Source organism: Parasteatoda tepidariorum, chromosome 10 (genome assembly GCF_043381705.1).
Source record: "Parasteatoda tepidariorum isolate YZ-2023 chromosome 10, CAS_Ptep_4.0, whole genome shotgun sequence".
In the NCBI taxonomy this organism is placed as follows: domain Eukaryota; kingdom Metazoa; phylum Arthropoda; class Arachnida; order Araneae; family Theridiidae; genus Parasteatoda; species Parasteatoda tepidariorum.
Window position 1 is genome coordinate 1,229,037 of NC_092213.1, and position 18,932 is coordinate 1,247,968.

Genomic DNA, 18,932 nt, shown 5'->3' on the forward strand with positions numbered 1-18,932 from the left:
ATATATATTTGAACAAGGATGCATGAGATTTTGTTTGAATATTCAAACACTTAAGCATTCAGCCCACCAAATACTATCCATTGAGTTAATTTTACTATTGTTTTTTCCACATCTCAGCAAAAAATGAACTATCAATCTAGTTATAAATATAACTAGTAATAAAATTTCCAAAAACTAATATTTTTTAACTATTTAAAATTTTTAAAAATTAGTCAATTGAACCTCAAGAGTTGTTATTTAAAATTACATATGTGAAAAACAATGAAAAAATTTGTGTACCATAAAATAAAATTTTTTTCAATTATTAACTAAAATCAATAATTCATACAGATTTTCTTTAACATTGGGATCGTTGGTTAAATAAATTATTCAAGTATCTGTAAAAATTTTTTAATTTTCTTAAAATGCTCCCAAGAAATATGCAAAGAAATATATATATCTCAAGAACTTTATACCATTAAGGGATCAAATGAGTGAAATATGTGCTGGAATGAAAAATTTCTATCACGTCCCGTTTTCTTGAAAAATTAAATTTTACTGGAATTTTTATGAACATTTACCAAAATTTTTTTTTTTAGTTTTTGAATTTCTTCCCTTTTTGCCTGACCAGCATTCTACTTTGGTTAAATCTAATAAAAGTACCCCTCTATGACATCTTCCTGCCACCGTTCCTCCCTCGGTCGCAATATCTATCTAACGATAGCGTCGAGAGAATCTCGCTTTGCTGACGTCTCAGGAACAATAGCAAGCATAATCAGGGTAAATTTTTTCGGAAGCATTTTTAACGCCTGCTTTTCTCTGTGTTTCGTGAAACACGATGGCTAATATAGTTTCATTAAAAATCCCATGAGGAGCATTACAGACTATGTAAGACAACTTTATCCTGCGTATTTTGCTATGAAACTCGAAGATCAGGACAAATCGCGGGCTTCTCATAAAGTTTGTGCACAGTGTCTCAATAATCTACGCTTATGGCTCTGAGGAAAGAAAAGTACTTTATGATTTGGAATTCCCATGACATGAAGGAAACCTATAAACCACTTTGATGATTGTTATTTTCATTCCTGACATGTTCTTGGGTATAACCGGAAAAATTAAAGGCTAATATCTTATCCTGATAACATTCCATAGGTCATACGCCCCCATCCTTATGGACCAGAAGTGCCTAGAAACTGAATTGCCAGCCATCTCTTCAGACTCAGAACATTCAGAAGTTCAAGGCTCTAATATCGAATAAATGCCATCTGTACCTGGTTCACCTTAGCCCTTCTCTCAGGTTGAACTTAATCATCTGACTAGAGATCTGGGCCTTTTGAAAGCGGCAGCTGAATTGTTAGGCCCCAGACTGAAAGAAACTGACTAATTGCCCAAAGGAACATCTTTTGAAAAAAAGAATTTATTAAGTACTTTGATGAAGAGGAGAACTTGGTATATTGTTCTGATGTTCCTGGATTGATGAAATTTAGTGTCATCTACGATAAAGATGAGTGGAGGCCGTTTACAGTTTCATCTAAAATAAGCCTCAAAGCTGCAGTTCTTCATCATGGGAGCTAGTATGCATCTGTAGCAGTTGGTCACTCGGTATATTTAAAAGAATGCTATGAAAACCTGACTCTCGTCTTGGACAAAATAAAATATGTCGACCACAGTTGGACCATTTACTATGATTTGAAAGTTATCTCCATGCTTCTTGGTCAAAAAGGTAGATTTACAAAGTTCCCATGTTTCATTTGTGAGTGGGACAGCTGTGACAAGACTCAAGATTGGGTCAAAAAAGAATGGCTAAAAAGACAAAATCTTGACCCAGGCACCAAGAATGCTATTCAAAACAGCTTAGTTAATCCAAAAAAAGAATTGTTACATATAAAATTCTGTGTAATGAAGCAGTTTGTCAAGGCAGTTTCTAAAGATGGTGATTGTTTCAAACAGCTGTGCAAAAAGTTTCCATGTTTATCCCAAGCCAAGTTGAAGGAGGGAATCTTTAATGGTCCAGATATCCACAAACTCATGAAGGATAAAGATTTTGCGATTAATATGACAATATTTGCTAATCTCGGTCAATTTTACGTAAGTTACCCTAATAAAAATAAATTAAAATTGTATGTTGGTGATTTTCTTCTAGAAACTGATGTAAAAAGCTTAAACTCAAGGAACTTGTTGTTTTTCTATCGAAAAGAGGTGACTTGTGCTATCTGGCAACAGTGTTATTAACCTATAAGAAATTAGCCGATCGCTCAAAAATCAATTTACCTTCACAAGATACAATTTTACATTGATCAAAATGACTAAAGACAACAGTTACTAGATAGTACATGCAAAATTGCTTGAGAGAATTCCTTTCCAAATAGGATTTCAGTAAAGACATCTATATCAATTTTACAAAAAATCCTGACGTGATGGGGGAAAATGAAGGTCATTTTCGAAATCAGCACATAAAATAACATATGAATCAACAATAACTTCTCTTGTATTTTTCAAAAACTTCAACCTCGCAGGCTTGTGTTATTTAAAATTTTATGTTCCAAAATTTTATAAATCAAAAATTGCAGTTGTTAGCTAAAGAAATTAAGAAGTATACATTTCAACAAGCCTGTTTTTGTGACAGTAATACTGGTTTTGTTAACATTTGATTTCAAAAAACTTAAAACACATAAATTATGGATAATTTAAAAATAAAAATTTGGATTAATTCTTTTCTTTTTCAAAAATTTTACCTATTTTACATGGCCTCAAAAAAAAATCCTTAAATATTTCTACACTATAAGCAATGTGTTGTAATATTTATCCATATTTGGCAATGAAGAACACAAAAAAGAGGGTAAAGAAACATTTGATTTCAAGTCAACACCGAATACAGCAATCATAAATATACTTTCAAAAGAAGGTATAGTTAAATTTAAACACCAGCAATGGAAAATGCTCACACCAAAGTCAAACACATTCACACCATTCGTAAATTATTTTTGCTTCCAAAAACTTCAAATTTTGTGTAATTTGGGTATCCGCAGCAGATTGTTTACCCTCAAGAGAAGAAAGCGTGAGTTTGTTGTTATTTTGCACATTTACAGAAACAAAAGCTTACTGTTACAAATGTTTCATGTATGCTTAATTATGTTTTACATGTCAATTGCTATGTCAATGTCGCAATTATGTTTTATATGTCATTTTGGTAGACTCCATTTCTGCAATTCAAGCAATCACAGAAAACCAATGTTTTAAAACTAAGCTGTTAAACTAAATTCAGCTCGATATAAACCTCCTCAAGGAAATAAATAAAACTATAGCTATAGAGTGGAAACTTTCACAGATTGGTATCGAATTGGATTGAATTCCTAATAAAGTCACATGAAACACATAAGTCAATTGCACTAAATAACTTTCATCTACTTCTGTTTTGTAAAGCCAATACTGTCCCTAGATTTACAAATTAATTTTATTACAGTGTGTATTGGCGTCCTTAAGTAACTGTTCTTACTTCACATGTTAAAAACGAGTTAATAAACAGATTCTTAATGTGTACCATCTTATTGTTATTATCAATTTCGGTGATACAGGACACCGAAAATAGTGGAAACTACTTTACACCAAAAGTAAGTACAAAAATATGATAAAGGAACATTCCCTTGAGACACCAAGACCTGCCCTTAGTATTTGAACACTCTAGTTGCATTTTTGGTACAAATAAGTAGCCACCATTTTCAGTGTAAAGATGAATTAAAAAAATTTTTTACAGTGCAAGTGCCATTAGAAATTTATTTCAATTTTCAAGATTGTGCGCATTTAGCAAAATGAAGGAGTTTTCATACGCTATAGCTTCAATCATGTCGAGGCCCATTTCCACACAGCATTGAGCATGGTCAGGACGAGGTTCCGGAAGCCCACTTACGCAGTAGTAACAGTCTCCCAGAAGTTTGATTCTCAAGCAATGATTCTCTGAAGCAAGTTTGTCAAACCGTGCAAAAAGCTCATTTAATATTTTTACAACTTCCTCTGCTGTACATTGAGATGAAAGACTAGTAAAGCCACAAATATCAGCAAACAAAATACTGAAAAACAATCAAATACAATAAACATATAATATTTTATAAAATGTAAAAACATGCTTTACCAAGCATGTTAAATAGAATTTTTTTAAATGTATCTAAAAATTAAATCAATGAAAATTGAAACAGAATGAACAATGAAAATTGAAAATTTACCCCCATTTTTTAAATTGCAGAAGATTTTATACACTTTCAATATTCAAAGAAACAATATTGCAGTTATTGGAATGTCAATGCTTTTAACATAATCAACTTAAATAAATATGAAGTAGAATTTAAAAAAAAAAAAACAACTTTTTTTTGTACCATCAGATACTTATGCGCAAAAAGGGATATGTTTTTGTCAAAGTTTAACAGTAAGAGAAGTTGTAATATCTTTAAAAGAGTCTTTATTCAAATAAAGAGTGAGTGAATTCCATTTTTTTTTATTGCTTGAACATAATTATTTGCTCTTAGATTGGTTTCCTTGCTTACCAGGCTATATAAAACAGAGTTATAAAGAAAAATAATCTCATTTAATATTAAAAATTTTACAAACCTCATGAAATTAAATAAAAGCAACTTTATATAAAAATTTTGTTCTTATTAAATACTGGTAAATGCAACTTTATTATTTACTTTGATTACTTAGCGTTTGAGGCACATCAGAAATTTTAAGCGCAGTAAACATTTTAGAATATAAATTTTTTTAACCGGAATATTCTCCCTGAACTTGTTTACTGATGAGTAAAATTTTTTTCACCTTTATTTCAATACATTTAAATGCAATAAAATGAATATTTGCCAAAATATAAAAAAAAAAAATAATAATAATAGTAATTAACATTATTAATGATGTTATTAAATGATAAGTACATAATGAAAATAAAATGTGTAAAATATATATTTAAACAAGAAATAACTTAAGTAAATAAAGTATCCATAGAAATATAGATAAAGCATATGTCATTTAAATACTCAATAACAATATTAAACAACGCGTTGATATTTCGGTAATTTCATGGAATTAGGCTTAACAGCAAAAACCCTCCGGCCCTCTCGCGTGTGTCTCTCCGACACACGCGAGAGAGACTGCCAGACTCAGCGGTAAAGCTTTCACGCTTCCCGTCACGAAAGGGTTAAAGATGCAGAAAATTTTATGGTCAGTAAAATTTAAAAACTACATTACTAAATACTAGCAACTATAAAGTTAAATTAACTGCAATATCTTCAATTTAATATAACTTTACATTAAAAGAAACCTTTTTGTTTAATTATTTATGTGCAACAGGCCAGAATTCAGCATTTTTCAATAAATTTAATTCAAGAATTGAGCATTTAGCAAGAGTCCTTCTTTACTTTTTAAACCATCTTTCATTCTTTTTTTTTTAAAAAAGAACTTTAGGTAACTATTAAGTTAAATCATTATTGTATACGAAATTAAAATTTATCTTATACATTCCTTGTTTCATATGTTGTTGTTAGAATGATTTTTTTCTAGTTTTAAAAACAGTAAAAGATTTAGATAGAAAATAATGACTTCTTTAGAAAATAAAAGACAATATTGAATTGAGTTGCAAAACTTAAAAACAATTTATGCTATTTTTTATTTTTGCATGAATAGAAGAAACACATATTTGAAGAAAAAAATTCACCCTACGGTTGACATCCATTCTAGACTGTAATACCATAGGGTTCAAAATTTTAATCTTAATATGGCTATGAAAACATTCAATCATTCTCAAAGTTAAAAATTCAACAACAACAAAATATAAATTATTTATTACAGTTGTTACCTAACATTTTCATGTCTCTGAATGTATATTTTATGGAACATGGTGTCTTCAGGTTTCTTGGCTATATCAGCTTTCATTTCCATAGCAACATGACGTGGCAACACAGATAACAGTAGTCGCTCCTAAAAATAAAAATAATGAGAAAAACAATTAAAACTGACAGTTATACTTTTTTAATAAACATATCAAATAAAGTCCTTAAGAATGATGATACACATGTAAAGAACAATTAATATTACTTTGATACCATAAGGCGGGATAATATTTATATGCGTTATTTAAGTCTGTTTTAGAGATCAAAATAAATACTTATGTTTATTCAAATGCATTTCATTTGCATGTTTGGATCTAGTTTTGGACGTTTGAATCTAGTTTTGTCACTACATTTTTATCCTACAATCTAACACTTCAAAATATTTAAAAAAAATAAAAGTCAAATAATCAAAAAAAAAAAAAAAAAATTAAAATTAATTACCAAACTTAAATTAGNAAAAAAAAAAAAAAAAAAAAAAAAAAAAAAATTAAAATTAATTACCAAACTTAAATTAGGATTAAATGGAATACTATGAAGTTCAAATCTGTATTTTACATAATTTATGAAACAAGAGTATCTAAAAAAATAAAACAGTACAAGAAAGAACAGATTAATCCCCTTAAGTACAAGTCAAGTGTTGCTAATTTAGATACAACAAAATTATATTTTTTAAAATAAAATTTTCACCTGTTGCTGATTTTCTCTTTGAATGTTCAGCCGAGCCTCGACACATTGTCTTGTTTCCATAAAAGCTTCTCTTTGGGAAGATTTGCTTGGAAAATGCGAAAATATACCTGCTACATTGACAGCCACAAACAGTATTAAACTTGCTATTAACTGGAAAAATAAACGAAAACTAATGAAACATTTATTTTAATATGCCAATACCTTAAAAAGAAATGTTAGTTTTAGAGTAAAATCATAAGAAATTTGACTAAATTTTAATCCAAAATTTTCTATCTTTAACTTTTTTTTAAAGATACAAATTTTATCAGATATTCTTTAATAAATACTCAATATCCAAGTCATAATATTATATTAAAAATATCGGGACTTTTTATTTACTTGATTTTTTTTTTATTTCACTAACAGTTTGATTACATTGAAAAATTTTGAAAACAAAATTTTTTTCTACAATAAAAAATTTACTAAAAATTTTTTGCTTTATATTGAACCAAAAATTTCTTCAGGGCTGCTTGAATTTTCCTTTTACCATGTTTGTGATCAATTGTGTTAATACATATGATCCGCCCCTTGAATCACGTGTATTATCAGTAGAAGGTCCCCAAATTAGAACAATTCAATTTTGCGATACCTACTAAAATTATCAATTAAATAAAAAGATATTGGATTGAAAATCCAAATCCTTTAATTCTTCAAACCATTTCTTGTAAATTTGCATGTGTATTCTTAGAAATTGGTGTGTTCTAAGCACACACAAAAATCCATATTATCAGGGCAAAAATTGGAAGAAGAAAAATCTTTATCAAGAATATCAGGACAACTACGAGCCCTGTTTAATTTGTAAAATTAAAAATTATAACAGAATTTAATTTCTGCAAACTGAACTTTTTTCGAAGTTTCAAAGTATAAATAAAATTAATGTCAATGATTTTTGAAAAAACACTTAACAAAAGTATATAGTAGTGAAGTGAATAGTACTGAAATCCAAAATGAAACATTTGATTGACATTCAACAAGTAACATTTCCCAAAATAAAATTAAATCTCATATAGTCTTCTTCATTTTCAAAAATAAATAAAAACATAATAAAACATTACTTTATAGCATTATATATGAAAATAGGGAGTGTTTCAAAAATGCAATAAATTTTAAAAATAAAAATTTGCATAAAATTTTAAAATTGTATTAAATATGGCATTTGCTGTCACTCAAAATTAAATGCAAGAAGATAGTCTAATATTAGCTTTCTTGAGTATTTTAAATTTCTTAATTGATTGCAATTACTATAATACCTCCATTATCGGTAATACGATTAGAGGAATTCAAAAAGGATAAAATTTTTGAAAAGTCACCCATAGAATGGAATTAATCCAAAACAGCTAAGTATTTGACTTGTGATCTAAGAAAATTCCAATTTGCGACTTTTTTCAGAAAGAAAAGTGATATAAAAATAAGTTATTCAGGATATTTTTGTTTGAGAAAAGTATGACAAAATGGGTTTCTCCATCTTATTCACCAAATGTAATTTTATTCTACTTAGCTTGTAAAGTAGGAAATTTCACACCTTTCAACTATTTTTAAAATCTTAAAATTGTAAAAACTTTTAAAAATTACAGAAAATCTATAGAAATAACAGAAAATACATAGAAAATTCATAAATATCATAGAAAAATCTATAGATACCATAGAAAATCAGTAATAGATGTGGGCATTTCAAAAGAAGACAAGAAAAAACTAAAGATCTTACCTGCTTCCATATAAATGGGTCTGTATCATTTACCATTGTATATGATATAAGTTGCACCATAGACAACATGATTCCACTCAACAAACATTCAGGCATACGGACAGGGAGTAAGGTGTAACCAAAATAAACAAAAAGTACAGTACACCAAATACTTGACATGGCACTGGGAACCGGAGAGTCAATGACGACTAATATGATGGTGATGAAAAACGAAAGCATAACCGTGTATGAGAATGTGAATAAGTAAATTTGGTTAAAAAATGACTGAGTACTTAAAATGGCCATTATCAGATTTAATGTCACTATAACTCCAAATGTTATCCCGTGGGTGAGAGATCGATGGTCACTTAAAATATAGTTAAATATCAGCATGATGCAGCCAATTGCACACACGATTCCTAAAAGAGCAGTCAAGTTTCTTTGGTTGAGGTGGAGGAAGTATCGCTGATACAAGATTTCTACTTCAAGATTCTTGAAGCGAGGCAGTCGAAAAGCACTGATACAGTATCTGTGGCAGTTCCACATGGAGAGTCGTTTCTGGTTGGAGAGTCGGCTCCCTTTCACCGATACCTCACTGACAGAACTGCCAGATGAAGCCATTTTGTTATGGTTCGATGAACTAAATGTCATCCCATAGAGCAAGGCTTGGAAGAACTATTTTTTTCATTTTAAGTAATATTTAGGCTTATTCTGGTTCTGGAATTCCTTCTTTAAAACACACCCTAGTTGATGGAGTAGGTTTGCAGTTGCAATCATTCTGAGGCTCTGCAAGTAAAAATACATTTTATTAAGAATTAATAGTGATATTTATTTGATGAAGTTTAACCATTTGTAATTTGTTTAAGGCACTAGGCAATTAAGGTTAGAAAACATGATTTTAAAAAAATCAGATTTATTTGGTTTAAATTGGATTTTTAGAAATTTAAATTCAAGTTTAATTTTTTATATTTACTAATGAAAGTAGGAATAAAATGCAGTAGTAATACTTAATTTATTTTTATAACTAAAATAGCAAATATTACGTACTAAAATGGTTAAAATTATGTGGCATCATCATTTCATCCCTCGCACTTGCTTAAGTATAACCCCCCTCATCTTGAAGCCTCTGATGACTTTCTACGACTTAGCCTGTGAACAACATTAGGACAATTTATTGCTCCTTTTATGTCAACCATTTATAACTAATGAAACATGTAGAGCAAAATCATAGAAAGAAGAAGAGCATACACCTTCTTCCAATTTTTGTGAAATTTGTTAGTAATCTTTTCAGCAAATTTTAAATTATAAATCATTTAACTTAGAATTGTTAGAAAGTTCCTGGCAAAAAGAGATTACAAGTTTATGCACTTAGGAAGTTTGAAAATGAAAGAAAATATTCATTCATATTTTTCTTTAAATTTTATTTTAAAAAGCAATAATTTAAAAAAATAATTGTTATTTAAAAAAAAAATTTTTAGAGTAATTTCTTATTTTTTTACAAGCTTATCACTGTATATTTTTGGAGTAGAGTGTTCAAAAACATTCTTTTTCAATCACAATTTATTACCAAATCAAACGTCTAAAAGCTTTACATTTTATTGGTATGTATGAGAAATTGCATGACTTAAACATTTATAAAGTTTTAAAATTATTCTCTAAAAATTTCTTGAAAATATATGAAAAAAATATTTAGTATAGAAGTGTTTCCATTATTTTGTACAACCCCCCATATATATATACACAGGGTTATTCATAATTCCCTCTGGGCAGGAACTAGACTATCGCTTTGATGCATGCCGTGTGACCAAGGGTTCACACATAGAACACCTGTAATGTATGTAAGTAAAACTTTAATAGTTTCGGAATAATTTCATATCTTTCACTTATTCATATTCGTCTTCTTCATTTTTTTTTTTTTTTTACTATAACGCTTCGAAACCCCAGAGGGAATTATGAATAACCCTGTATATATATATATTCTGAACAACTGTTTAGTTCCAATGTGATTGTAAAAGCAGAGTTAGCACATCCTGTTCCTTACATGCAGAGCACAGAGAAAAAAAAAATTCTGGTAAAATTACTTTACTGCTTGCAAATAACAATTCTAGTACGAAAAATCCAACAGTAATAAAATCAAAAAATATGGAATATTATATTTCTTATTACCATACAGATAGTAAAAAACAAAACTGAAAAGTAAATTTAACTAAATAAATGATTTTCATGCCATGTTTTAAAGCAATTTTTTAATAAATAAAATCGTAGTTATTTTTATGCATTTTATTGATTATTTTTAAAAACAGGAAGGCAATTTGTCAATTAGATATCCAATGAAGTTTATACTAGAAAACATTGCTGAAAAATAAATAAACAATTATTTTAATTTACTCGAGTTGAACAAGTTTTCCTTCTTTTGACATACACTAACTACAAATTTAATATGTTTTAAAAGCACTTGTGTAATGCCTGGTTTGTCTGCAAGACTGCGCTAGTGATAAACTTCACCCATGATCCTCTATGCACTTTATCTCGAACGTTTAATTTGAGTGGATGTATAAAAGTGATGTTTGTTTTGTGTTGTTTTTGTATTATTTTTCGTAATTAAAATGTTAAAATAACTGAGGCTAGAGTGGTTTATTACACTTGTATTTAAACACACATAAACTAAATGGGTATAATTAAAAAAATATTAATAGAAAATTATTTCACATATATATATATAGCACAATAAATAAATACAATTAATTACTAGGATTTTAAAAATGTCCTTAATTGCGACTTTGATTATTGGGAAATTCTAATGAATTTTTGTCTTTTTAATAATTATCCTTACAATGGAAAAGATATTTTTCTTCAAATTGATGGAATACCACAAGGATCTAATTTTTCATCTCGCTTAGCTAACCTATTTTTGCATTATGAAAAAAATTATACTCTTAATATTAAATTTGTTTTTAGATTTATTGATGATTTAATTCTCTTTAATTTTTTCAAGATTATACTATTTTATTAAATAATATTTACCCCGAGGAATTAGTCTTGCTTCATAATCATGATGATAATATTAATTACAATTTTTTGGATTTGGGTATTATAAAAGTTCAAAATATCTGCTTTGTAGATTTAAACGATAAAAGAAATTATTTTAATTTTATTATAAATAAACTAATTACTTGGAATTCTAATGATTCTAATATCATTTATTTAAATACCATTTTTAATCAAATGAATAGAATCAAAAGAATATGTAGTAATGTTTATTTATCCAAAAAACAAATCGACAAACTCATTCAAAATTTGATAAAAAACAATAGATACCCAACAAAAGTAATTATATAACATATAAAATCATTGAGTTAATAGTATATTATTGTAAATAAATGTACTAAAAAACCTCTTTGCTAATTTATATAATTTTTACCATGTGCAAATTTATTTCGGGCAAATCTATGGCTAAAATCATGTGCAAAACAGGGAATTCATGTTTCTTTCTTTTTCTATTTTATTTTACTCTTAATAAAAGTTGATTTTCTAAAATTATTAATTGTCAACTTCTTTAAATTATCCAGTATAATATTACCTAGCGCACATCCATTTTCGGGACCATCCTTGGTAACTAACAAATGAAACGCCCTTCCCTACTGCAGTAAGATCGCATTATAAAACAAAACTCCTCTATTGACGCTTTTACCTCAATTTGCACTTCTGTTTTCATATTTTGTAATCTGGCAATCTTGTTACGAAAATATTTAAAATCATTCTTGAAAAATTTCTCGTTCATGTAAGTTCATTTGAATTCGCTACTGGCAGTACTATATGCATGGGCACACCCGGGCAGTGCCCGTGGGCCCCAGGCACTCATGGGGCCCACATGAAACTAACTTTTTATAAATTGTATTAAAAAAAGCTAAGAATAAACAACATCAACTTATATACTTTTTAAAATAAATATACTCTATTGTATAAAGTGTGCATTTTTTTTTCTACAAATAGTAATTGATTATCATGAAAACACCAATAATTAGAATAGTTTATCATCAAAAAAACTTAAAAAGGGAACTGAAATCTATTTTTCTACGTTCCAATGAAAATTTTAGGTAAATTTAGGTAGGGCATTGAAAGATGTTTTAATAACTGTTTAATTTGACAAAATAATTCTTATCTTTTGATTTTTGTTTATATTTGTTATGCCTTTATGTTTATTTAGTTTAATTATTTTAATTAACTTCCATCGTTTTGATGATTAGTTTATTATTTGAGGATTACATTTGGTTAGCATCTCAAATGATTTTCTTTTTTTAATTACGCATAGTTAAAAAATGCTTTATTTGAGTTTTGGGGCAATCAAAATGTGTTTAAATTTGTTCTTGCATCATTTCTTAAAAATGATGCATTTGTGAAGTGTTTTAGTTCGTTTGTAAACATTATGGCATGTTATACGGGTCTAAAACATTTTTATGCCCTTATATTTTATATCCTTATATTTTATTTTCTGCTTTTACGTCATATTTTTACTTAATGTGTTCTATTTTATTTGCTGTAAATTTTTTTGAGTGCTCCTCACACTATTGTATTGATATATTTTGCTTTGGCTACATTGATACAGTATTAGAAAGCACTCCTTTCTGCAGATATAATTGCATGAGCTGATGTAAAGATTATATCGTCTATTTCCCAGAATTTAGAAAATTAATTTTTCTTTCCCTTTACCAGTTTTTTCTCCCGGATTTTTTATATTATTTTTCTTATTCTCTTTCTTCATTGTTCAGTAATTTTTCCATGTTTTCTCTACAATATATATATATATGTTTGAAAATGANTGAAAAATAAATACTGTATATATATATATATACATAATTAAGAGTTTGAATAATAAAAGTAAGCTATTTAACAGAACATTTTTAAATAAAAGAAAATCAAAAAGCAACAATCCAAAAGAAATATAAATTTCATAAATTTCTTGAGAAATTAAAACAATTGTAGTTTCTTTCACTGTTTTATAAAAAAAAGCGCATAGTGAAACCTAATTTTAATAATATAATCAAACCAACAAATCATATATATAGTATTAAGTATGAATGCACAAACTTTTACAGCATATTACATACAGATTTTAAAATTCTGCATAAAACTAAAACAATTACACTAAAGTACTTATTATTATTTTTTTTAAGTAGATACGAAAAACTTTCAACTTTCTGGTAATATATTAATCTCTTTTAATATTCAAGGCCAAAAAATTAATATAAGTTATTCTTAGTTTCAGGTGGCCTGGAAGAAATCTTTTCTTCTGGAGAAAATCTCAAACTTGATTATCACATAGTTATTGTTAACAAACAAAATTACAATTTAAAGCAAGGCCAAAAAAAGAGATAAAAATGGGCAGATGTTTTACCTGTATCTGGAATTTAAACTTATTGTCAGAATGAATTTTTGACAGTATGTAAGAGAGTGATTTTAAAAAAAGCTATTAATGCTACGCTAAAGTATAATATTAATAGTCATATTAATAGTCATGATATTTAATAAAAGATACTATTTAGACTTACATCACTAACTAATTTTTTTAGTTCAATTTATTAGATATTTAAATTGATGCAGAAAGGACAGTTCTGCTACAAGTGTGTCAATTAGATAATTATAGAAGATACATAAACTATGTTTCCAAAAACAATCAATGTTCATTCAATAAACATTGATACAGACCTCTTTTTGATTGCTTAGTAGAAAAATTGATAGTTCTTATTTTAAAAGTTCCGATATCGAAAACTATAAATAATTATAAACAAATAAAGCTTACATTTTATATTCATTTCTTTCCTTTCTAGTCTATTGTTGTTCTAAGATGTCAGATTACCACAATTGTCTTTTTTATGATATGCCACATATCTTTCCAATTCAGAAGAAAATCACTGAAAATGTCAATAAATAAATTATGATGACATAATAATGATGTCTGCACAAACTACTTCATGTTATTAATTTCTAAAACAATAAAAATTGGATACAAAAAATTTTACCATGAGTAATAGTGTGGCTTATAATTGTATGGTTTAAAGTTAATTTTAACATGAAAACCTAAAATATATCCATTAATTTAAGAAGTAATGTTTTTATTTTAAAATAAACTCAAGATGTAAAAATATTGGATATTTAAATTTTCAGGCAATTAACTTTTTTAAAATTTTGAGAACTGATAAAAATGTGTACAAACTGAACACCAGTTTTTGCACACACTTTTCATGTGTGCCTGCCTGTGTCAAACAACAAAAAATTTTAAACAGAAACTCCTCGGTTTATGCACTCAGTCTTCAAAGTTGTTTATTTATTTTTAGAAAGAAAAAAAAAATGCCTTCTCTGTTAAAACCTGGTTGTGACCAAAACTTTATGACAATTTTAGCATACATCCAAAATGTATGTTTACTCAATAATACAAAATTTTCAAAACTATGTAGGGAAAAAAAAGGAGATAAATTGATATTTTGATTTATTTTAATATTTTGATGGCTTTATAAATTGTTACTCTAAAAAATAACAATTTCCGGATGTTGAACAAACAAAACTAATGAAATTCACTTCTCCTTGAACAACCAAATTCATATTATAATTACATAATAAGCTAATAATTAAAATAACAATACTAACATCTTTTTCAGAACCACTCTAGCAACATAGTTCATAGAGCAGAGTTTATTTTAATTCAAACTATTGGGTATATGTAACAAACAGTAATTCGTCTTCCAACTAACCTTTATGTTAAAACTTCATTATTTCTTTTTTCATGGCAACAACTACGTAAAATCGCCTATTAAGTGCAATATTATAATTTCATTATTAACTTTGATGATTTGGTAATTATTGTCAAAAATCAATAAATAGCAAATCGTCTATAATTGCCTTTTAGTTATAACATTAAAATTTCCTCAATTTAAAATTTTTTTTCCATGTCCAAAAGTAAACAAATAGTAATTCACCTAATATTTTTTATTGAACACAATATTAAAATTTAATCATCAATTAAGAGTTATTTCTAATGTTATGACAAAAAGTCAATAGACAATAATCCAGCTAGAATTTTTTTAATCAAATTTCTATGCCAAAAAGTGAATTTTGCAAATAACTCATAATCAACAAATTTAAAACACATTATACTACAGATTATATTTCATTAAAGAATGTTATTTCTATTTACCTTTACTAAATTTCAAAATTTGTTTTTGATGTTTAACTTTGTAAGCAAGTTTGTTAAAGTGATGACATGTTTACTAATAAAATTTTAAGTGTTTGAAATACTTACTAATTGTGAGAAACACTATTAAATTTAAAGTATTAAATACTATAATTGTCTAAATCCTCATTATATTACCTCAAGAACAATACTCACTCATTACTATAAAACAATAAAAATTCAAAGCCTTTACCTAAAGTCTTAATCGAAGAATGCTATAAAATTCTTACAATTTTCTAAAATAAGAAATTTTTTAAAAGGATTAAATAATTCAAAAATGATTTATATTGATATTGACGCTAAAAGTTATATTTAAAAAAAAAAACAACCCATTCTCATAATTTTCAATTAATTAAAAAAAAAAAAAAAAAAATTAAATATCCTTCAGAAAACTATGCTTTTCTTTTTTTCAGATAAACATTACAATGGCATATACAAGCACATATTTCAAGTTTTACTAGAATCTTTATTATATCTTTTTAAATAAAAGGAAGAAGTAAGTAAAAGGGGGTAAAAAAGAAGTTTTTTTTTATTTTTATTTTAGTAAAATTTTAATAATTTTTTTTCTCTTGTATATATACTTTTGTTCTATGCAGCTATTTTTTAGTTTCACTAAAAGATTTAAACAATGATAAAATAATGATTTTGAAAAATTTAGAGTTTTTACAACAGGAAAGAAAATAACTAACTGTAAATTAAAAGCCTTCTAGAAAATAAATTTAAGAATTTATTTTATTCATAACACTAATGATAAGTATATGTTGCATAAAAACTTGAGCTTGTCTACACTACAAAATGTACAATTTTTAAAAAATCATCAAGAAACCAGGAACAAAACATGCATAGAGCACAGGATAATAAAAGACTGAAAAAACAGTGCATATGTACCTTCTACATTAATAAGTGAGATTGTTTAATTATTCATACATTTACTGCATTAATGAGTGTGTTAACAAACCGCTTTTTTAATAATTCTTTTCGTATTTAAAGTGCCTTTAAAATTATATCAGTTAAAAATAATGTCCGGAGAGCAGTCGCCACTTCAAAAAACAACGTGTAAATAAATAATAACGGCTCTAATTAAATTATGAATAATAAAATGATATTGATCGTCTTCATTATAAAATAAAACAAAACTTCAATAATATTATTCAGAATTAAGTCAACACGGAAGATTTCCTTCCGCGAAATATTTTGATATTATTATGCACAATCCACATGTGTTAATAATTTTATGAATGACTTTCCTCAAATAATAAGTAAGCTTTACCAAAGGATTTGCACTCCCGATTTATCATGCTTGAAAGGAAAATCGAGAAGAAATAGTTTGTTTACATAACAAAAAAACATTAAAATGCAATTTCCCCCCCTCCCCAATAAATGACCAGTTGCTACACACCACACTGAATATCCGATAGGCTAACCACGATAAACATTCTCCTTTTTTTCCCGTTTCGGCGAAACCGACCAACCACCTGATAACTCCGACACTGTGAACTGTTCTTATCGTTTGCTTATCCTATTGGATCTCGTTGCGCGCAACTATCAATCTAATAGATGGAGCTCCTCTTGCGGTAGTTTTGTGAACTTCGACAGATGTCGCATTACAGAATTCATTTTGCTTCGGATCCGCAGATTCACGGAGTTGTCGCCACTGCTAAATGATATAGCTTGGACTTTAACTTACGTCAGTGAAAGAGTGGGAGGGTCAGGAGCGAAGACAACAGGTGGCTTTGAGGGGAGGGTGCATTGAAAGGGAATGAGAGCGTATGTCTTCCTAGGAAGGAGTATTTTTATTGTTTTTTATCAGAAAAAAAAAAGATTATATTAATGAAAAAATTAAGCTGCTGGATAGCTTGGATTTTTAGTTTCAGTCTTGTCTGGNGGGGGGGGGGGGTTGAGGTAGACCTAGTGGTTTTTTTAGGGGACATTTATTTTTTTGATTGGTGTAGAAATGCCTTATTCACATGATAGATCATTTTAGTGACTTTTTATAAGAAAATAATAATTTTAAGAAGAAAAAAAATAGGCTATGTAGATTGGATTTTAATCATGTGAAAATGTGTGTTAGGAGGGGGGGGGGTGTAGAGATAGTTGGTTTTTTTTTATAAGGGCCTTTGCTCTCTTGAAGGGAAATGTGTACTCTCCTATGGTAGATAATTTTTAATGACTTTTTAGACTTATGTCCTATTTTCATCAACAAAAAATAAATAAACTGGATAATTTAGGGAAGAGATGGAGACAGCGCGTTGTGGGGCATATGTGCCCTTTGGTGAGGCAATGTGTTCCCGCAGATGATGGACAAGTCTTAATGACTTTTATAAGGATTTTTTTCTTGATGATTTATCATGGAACTTTAGATTGTCATATTCCCCCCCCCCCCGATCTTAATGGTGAAAAGCGGTGACCTTAATTACACTAATTATCTAGCCACTAATTAACTAACTACTAAATAACTAACTACCAATTAACTAACTACTAATTAAGTTACGGAATCAGACACAAAAACGTACTTCCTCTGAAATAACTTAATTTTTTATCGACTGATTTGAATGTATGACTATCAAAATATGAGATTAGCTGAAAAATTGGGTCTCAAAAATTTAGGCCGTTTGAAGTTAATTTTAGTTTTCGCGTATTTCACCATATATCGAGAACTTTTTAAGCGAATCAAATAAATTTTGCACTCAATTATAAAATTCGTTTATTCAAGGATAATATCTTGAAAATAAAACAATTATTTATTATTCCTTTTATGTCATGGGGTAGAAAAAAATTAAAAATTGTAAGGTATGCAAAATTTTACATTATTTTAAACTATGGCATTTTAAATGACAGAATACAAAATTTAAGCAAAATCGGCCGAATAGTTTCTGAGTTATAAAATTTGAAATCTGCTCCTTTTTTAACCTTCATTTTTCATTCACTCAGAAAAAGTGAACGATTTTGATCAAATTTTGTATTTTGTCATTTAGTATTTATTACAAAATTTAATATGAAGTAAAAATTTGCTTACCTTACAATTCAACAATGTTTAGAACCTTTTTTTCATTAAAGTAATAAAAAATTTGATAAATAATTATTAAAATCTATTTTTTATATAAAATTATATTTCGATAAATAAATTTTGCAATTGCGGGCAAAAGTTTTTGATTAATTTAAAGCCTTTCCGAGTCATGTCGAAAGTGAAATTAACTGTCGATCGCTTTTCTAACTCAACTATTGGAACCGTTATTTCCCAGATTGCGGCCACCAAAGTAAAAATAATAAAAAAAAGTACCAAATAATTCGAAGAAAATTAAATTCAGATATAAAATTAATTTAATGTGAATTAAAAATTAAAATTAATTAAATTCAGATTAAATTCAGATATTCCCATTTGAAATAAAAGTTACATTTGAGGAATCAAAAAGTTAAAAAAGTTCAAGAAATTTTATAGGCC

The 18,932-nt window shown here is 27.7% G+C and overlaps 1 protein-coding gene across 6 annotated transcripts in view; it reads right to left on the reverse strand.

Annotated features, from left to right (window-relative positions):
• Positions 1 to 17,078, reverse strand: part of LOC107439050 (adenylate cyclase type 5) — a 67,975-nt gene extending 50,897 nt beyond the window's left edge. For 2 of the 6 annotated variants that reach the window (XM_043049398.2, XM_043049391.2), the window contains exons 1-6: positions 16,890 to 17,078; positions 14,063 to 14,174; positions 8,284 to 9,048; positions 6,540 to 6,689; positions 5,819 to 5,940; positions 3,807 to 4,046 (exon numbers count right to left, since the gene is read on the reverse strand). In XM_043049398.2, coding sequence (XP_042905332.1) covers positions 3,807 to 4,046; positions 5,819 to 5,940; positions 6,540 to 6,689; positions 8,284 to 8,913 — 1,142 coding nt within the window. In that variant the 5' untranslated portion in view covers positions 8,914 to 9,048; positions 14,063 to 14,174; positions 16,890 to 17,078. Of the gene's footprint in view, positions 1 to 3,806; positions 4,047 to 5,818; positions 5,941 to 6,539; positions 6,690 to 8,283; positions 9,049 to 14,062; positions 14,175 to 15,011; positions 15,084 to 16,378 lie in introns of those variants that run through there. The other 4 variants (XM_071187109.1, XM_043049392.2, XM_043049393.2 and 1 more) reach the window with 3 other exon arrangements.
• Positions 17,079 to 18,932: the final 1,854 nt, after the last annotated feature.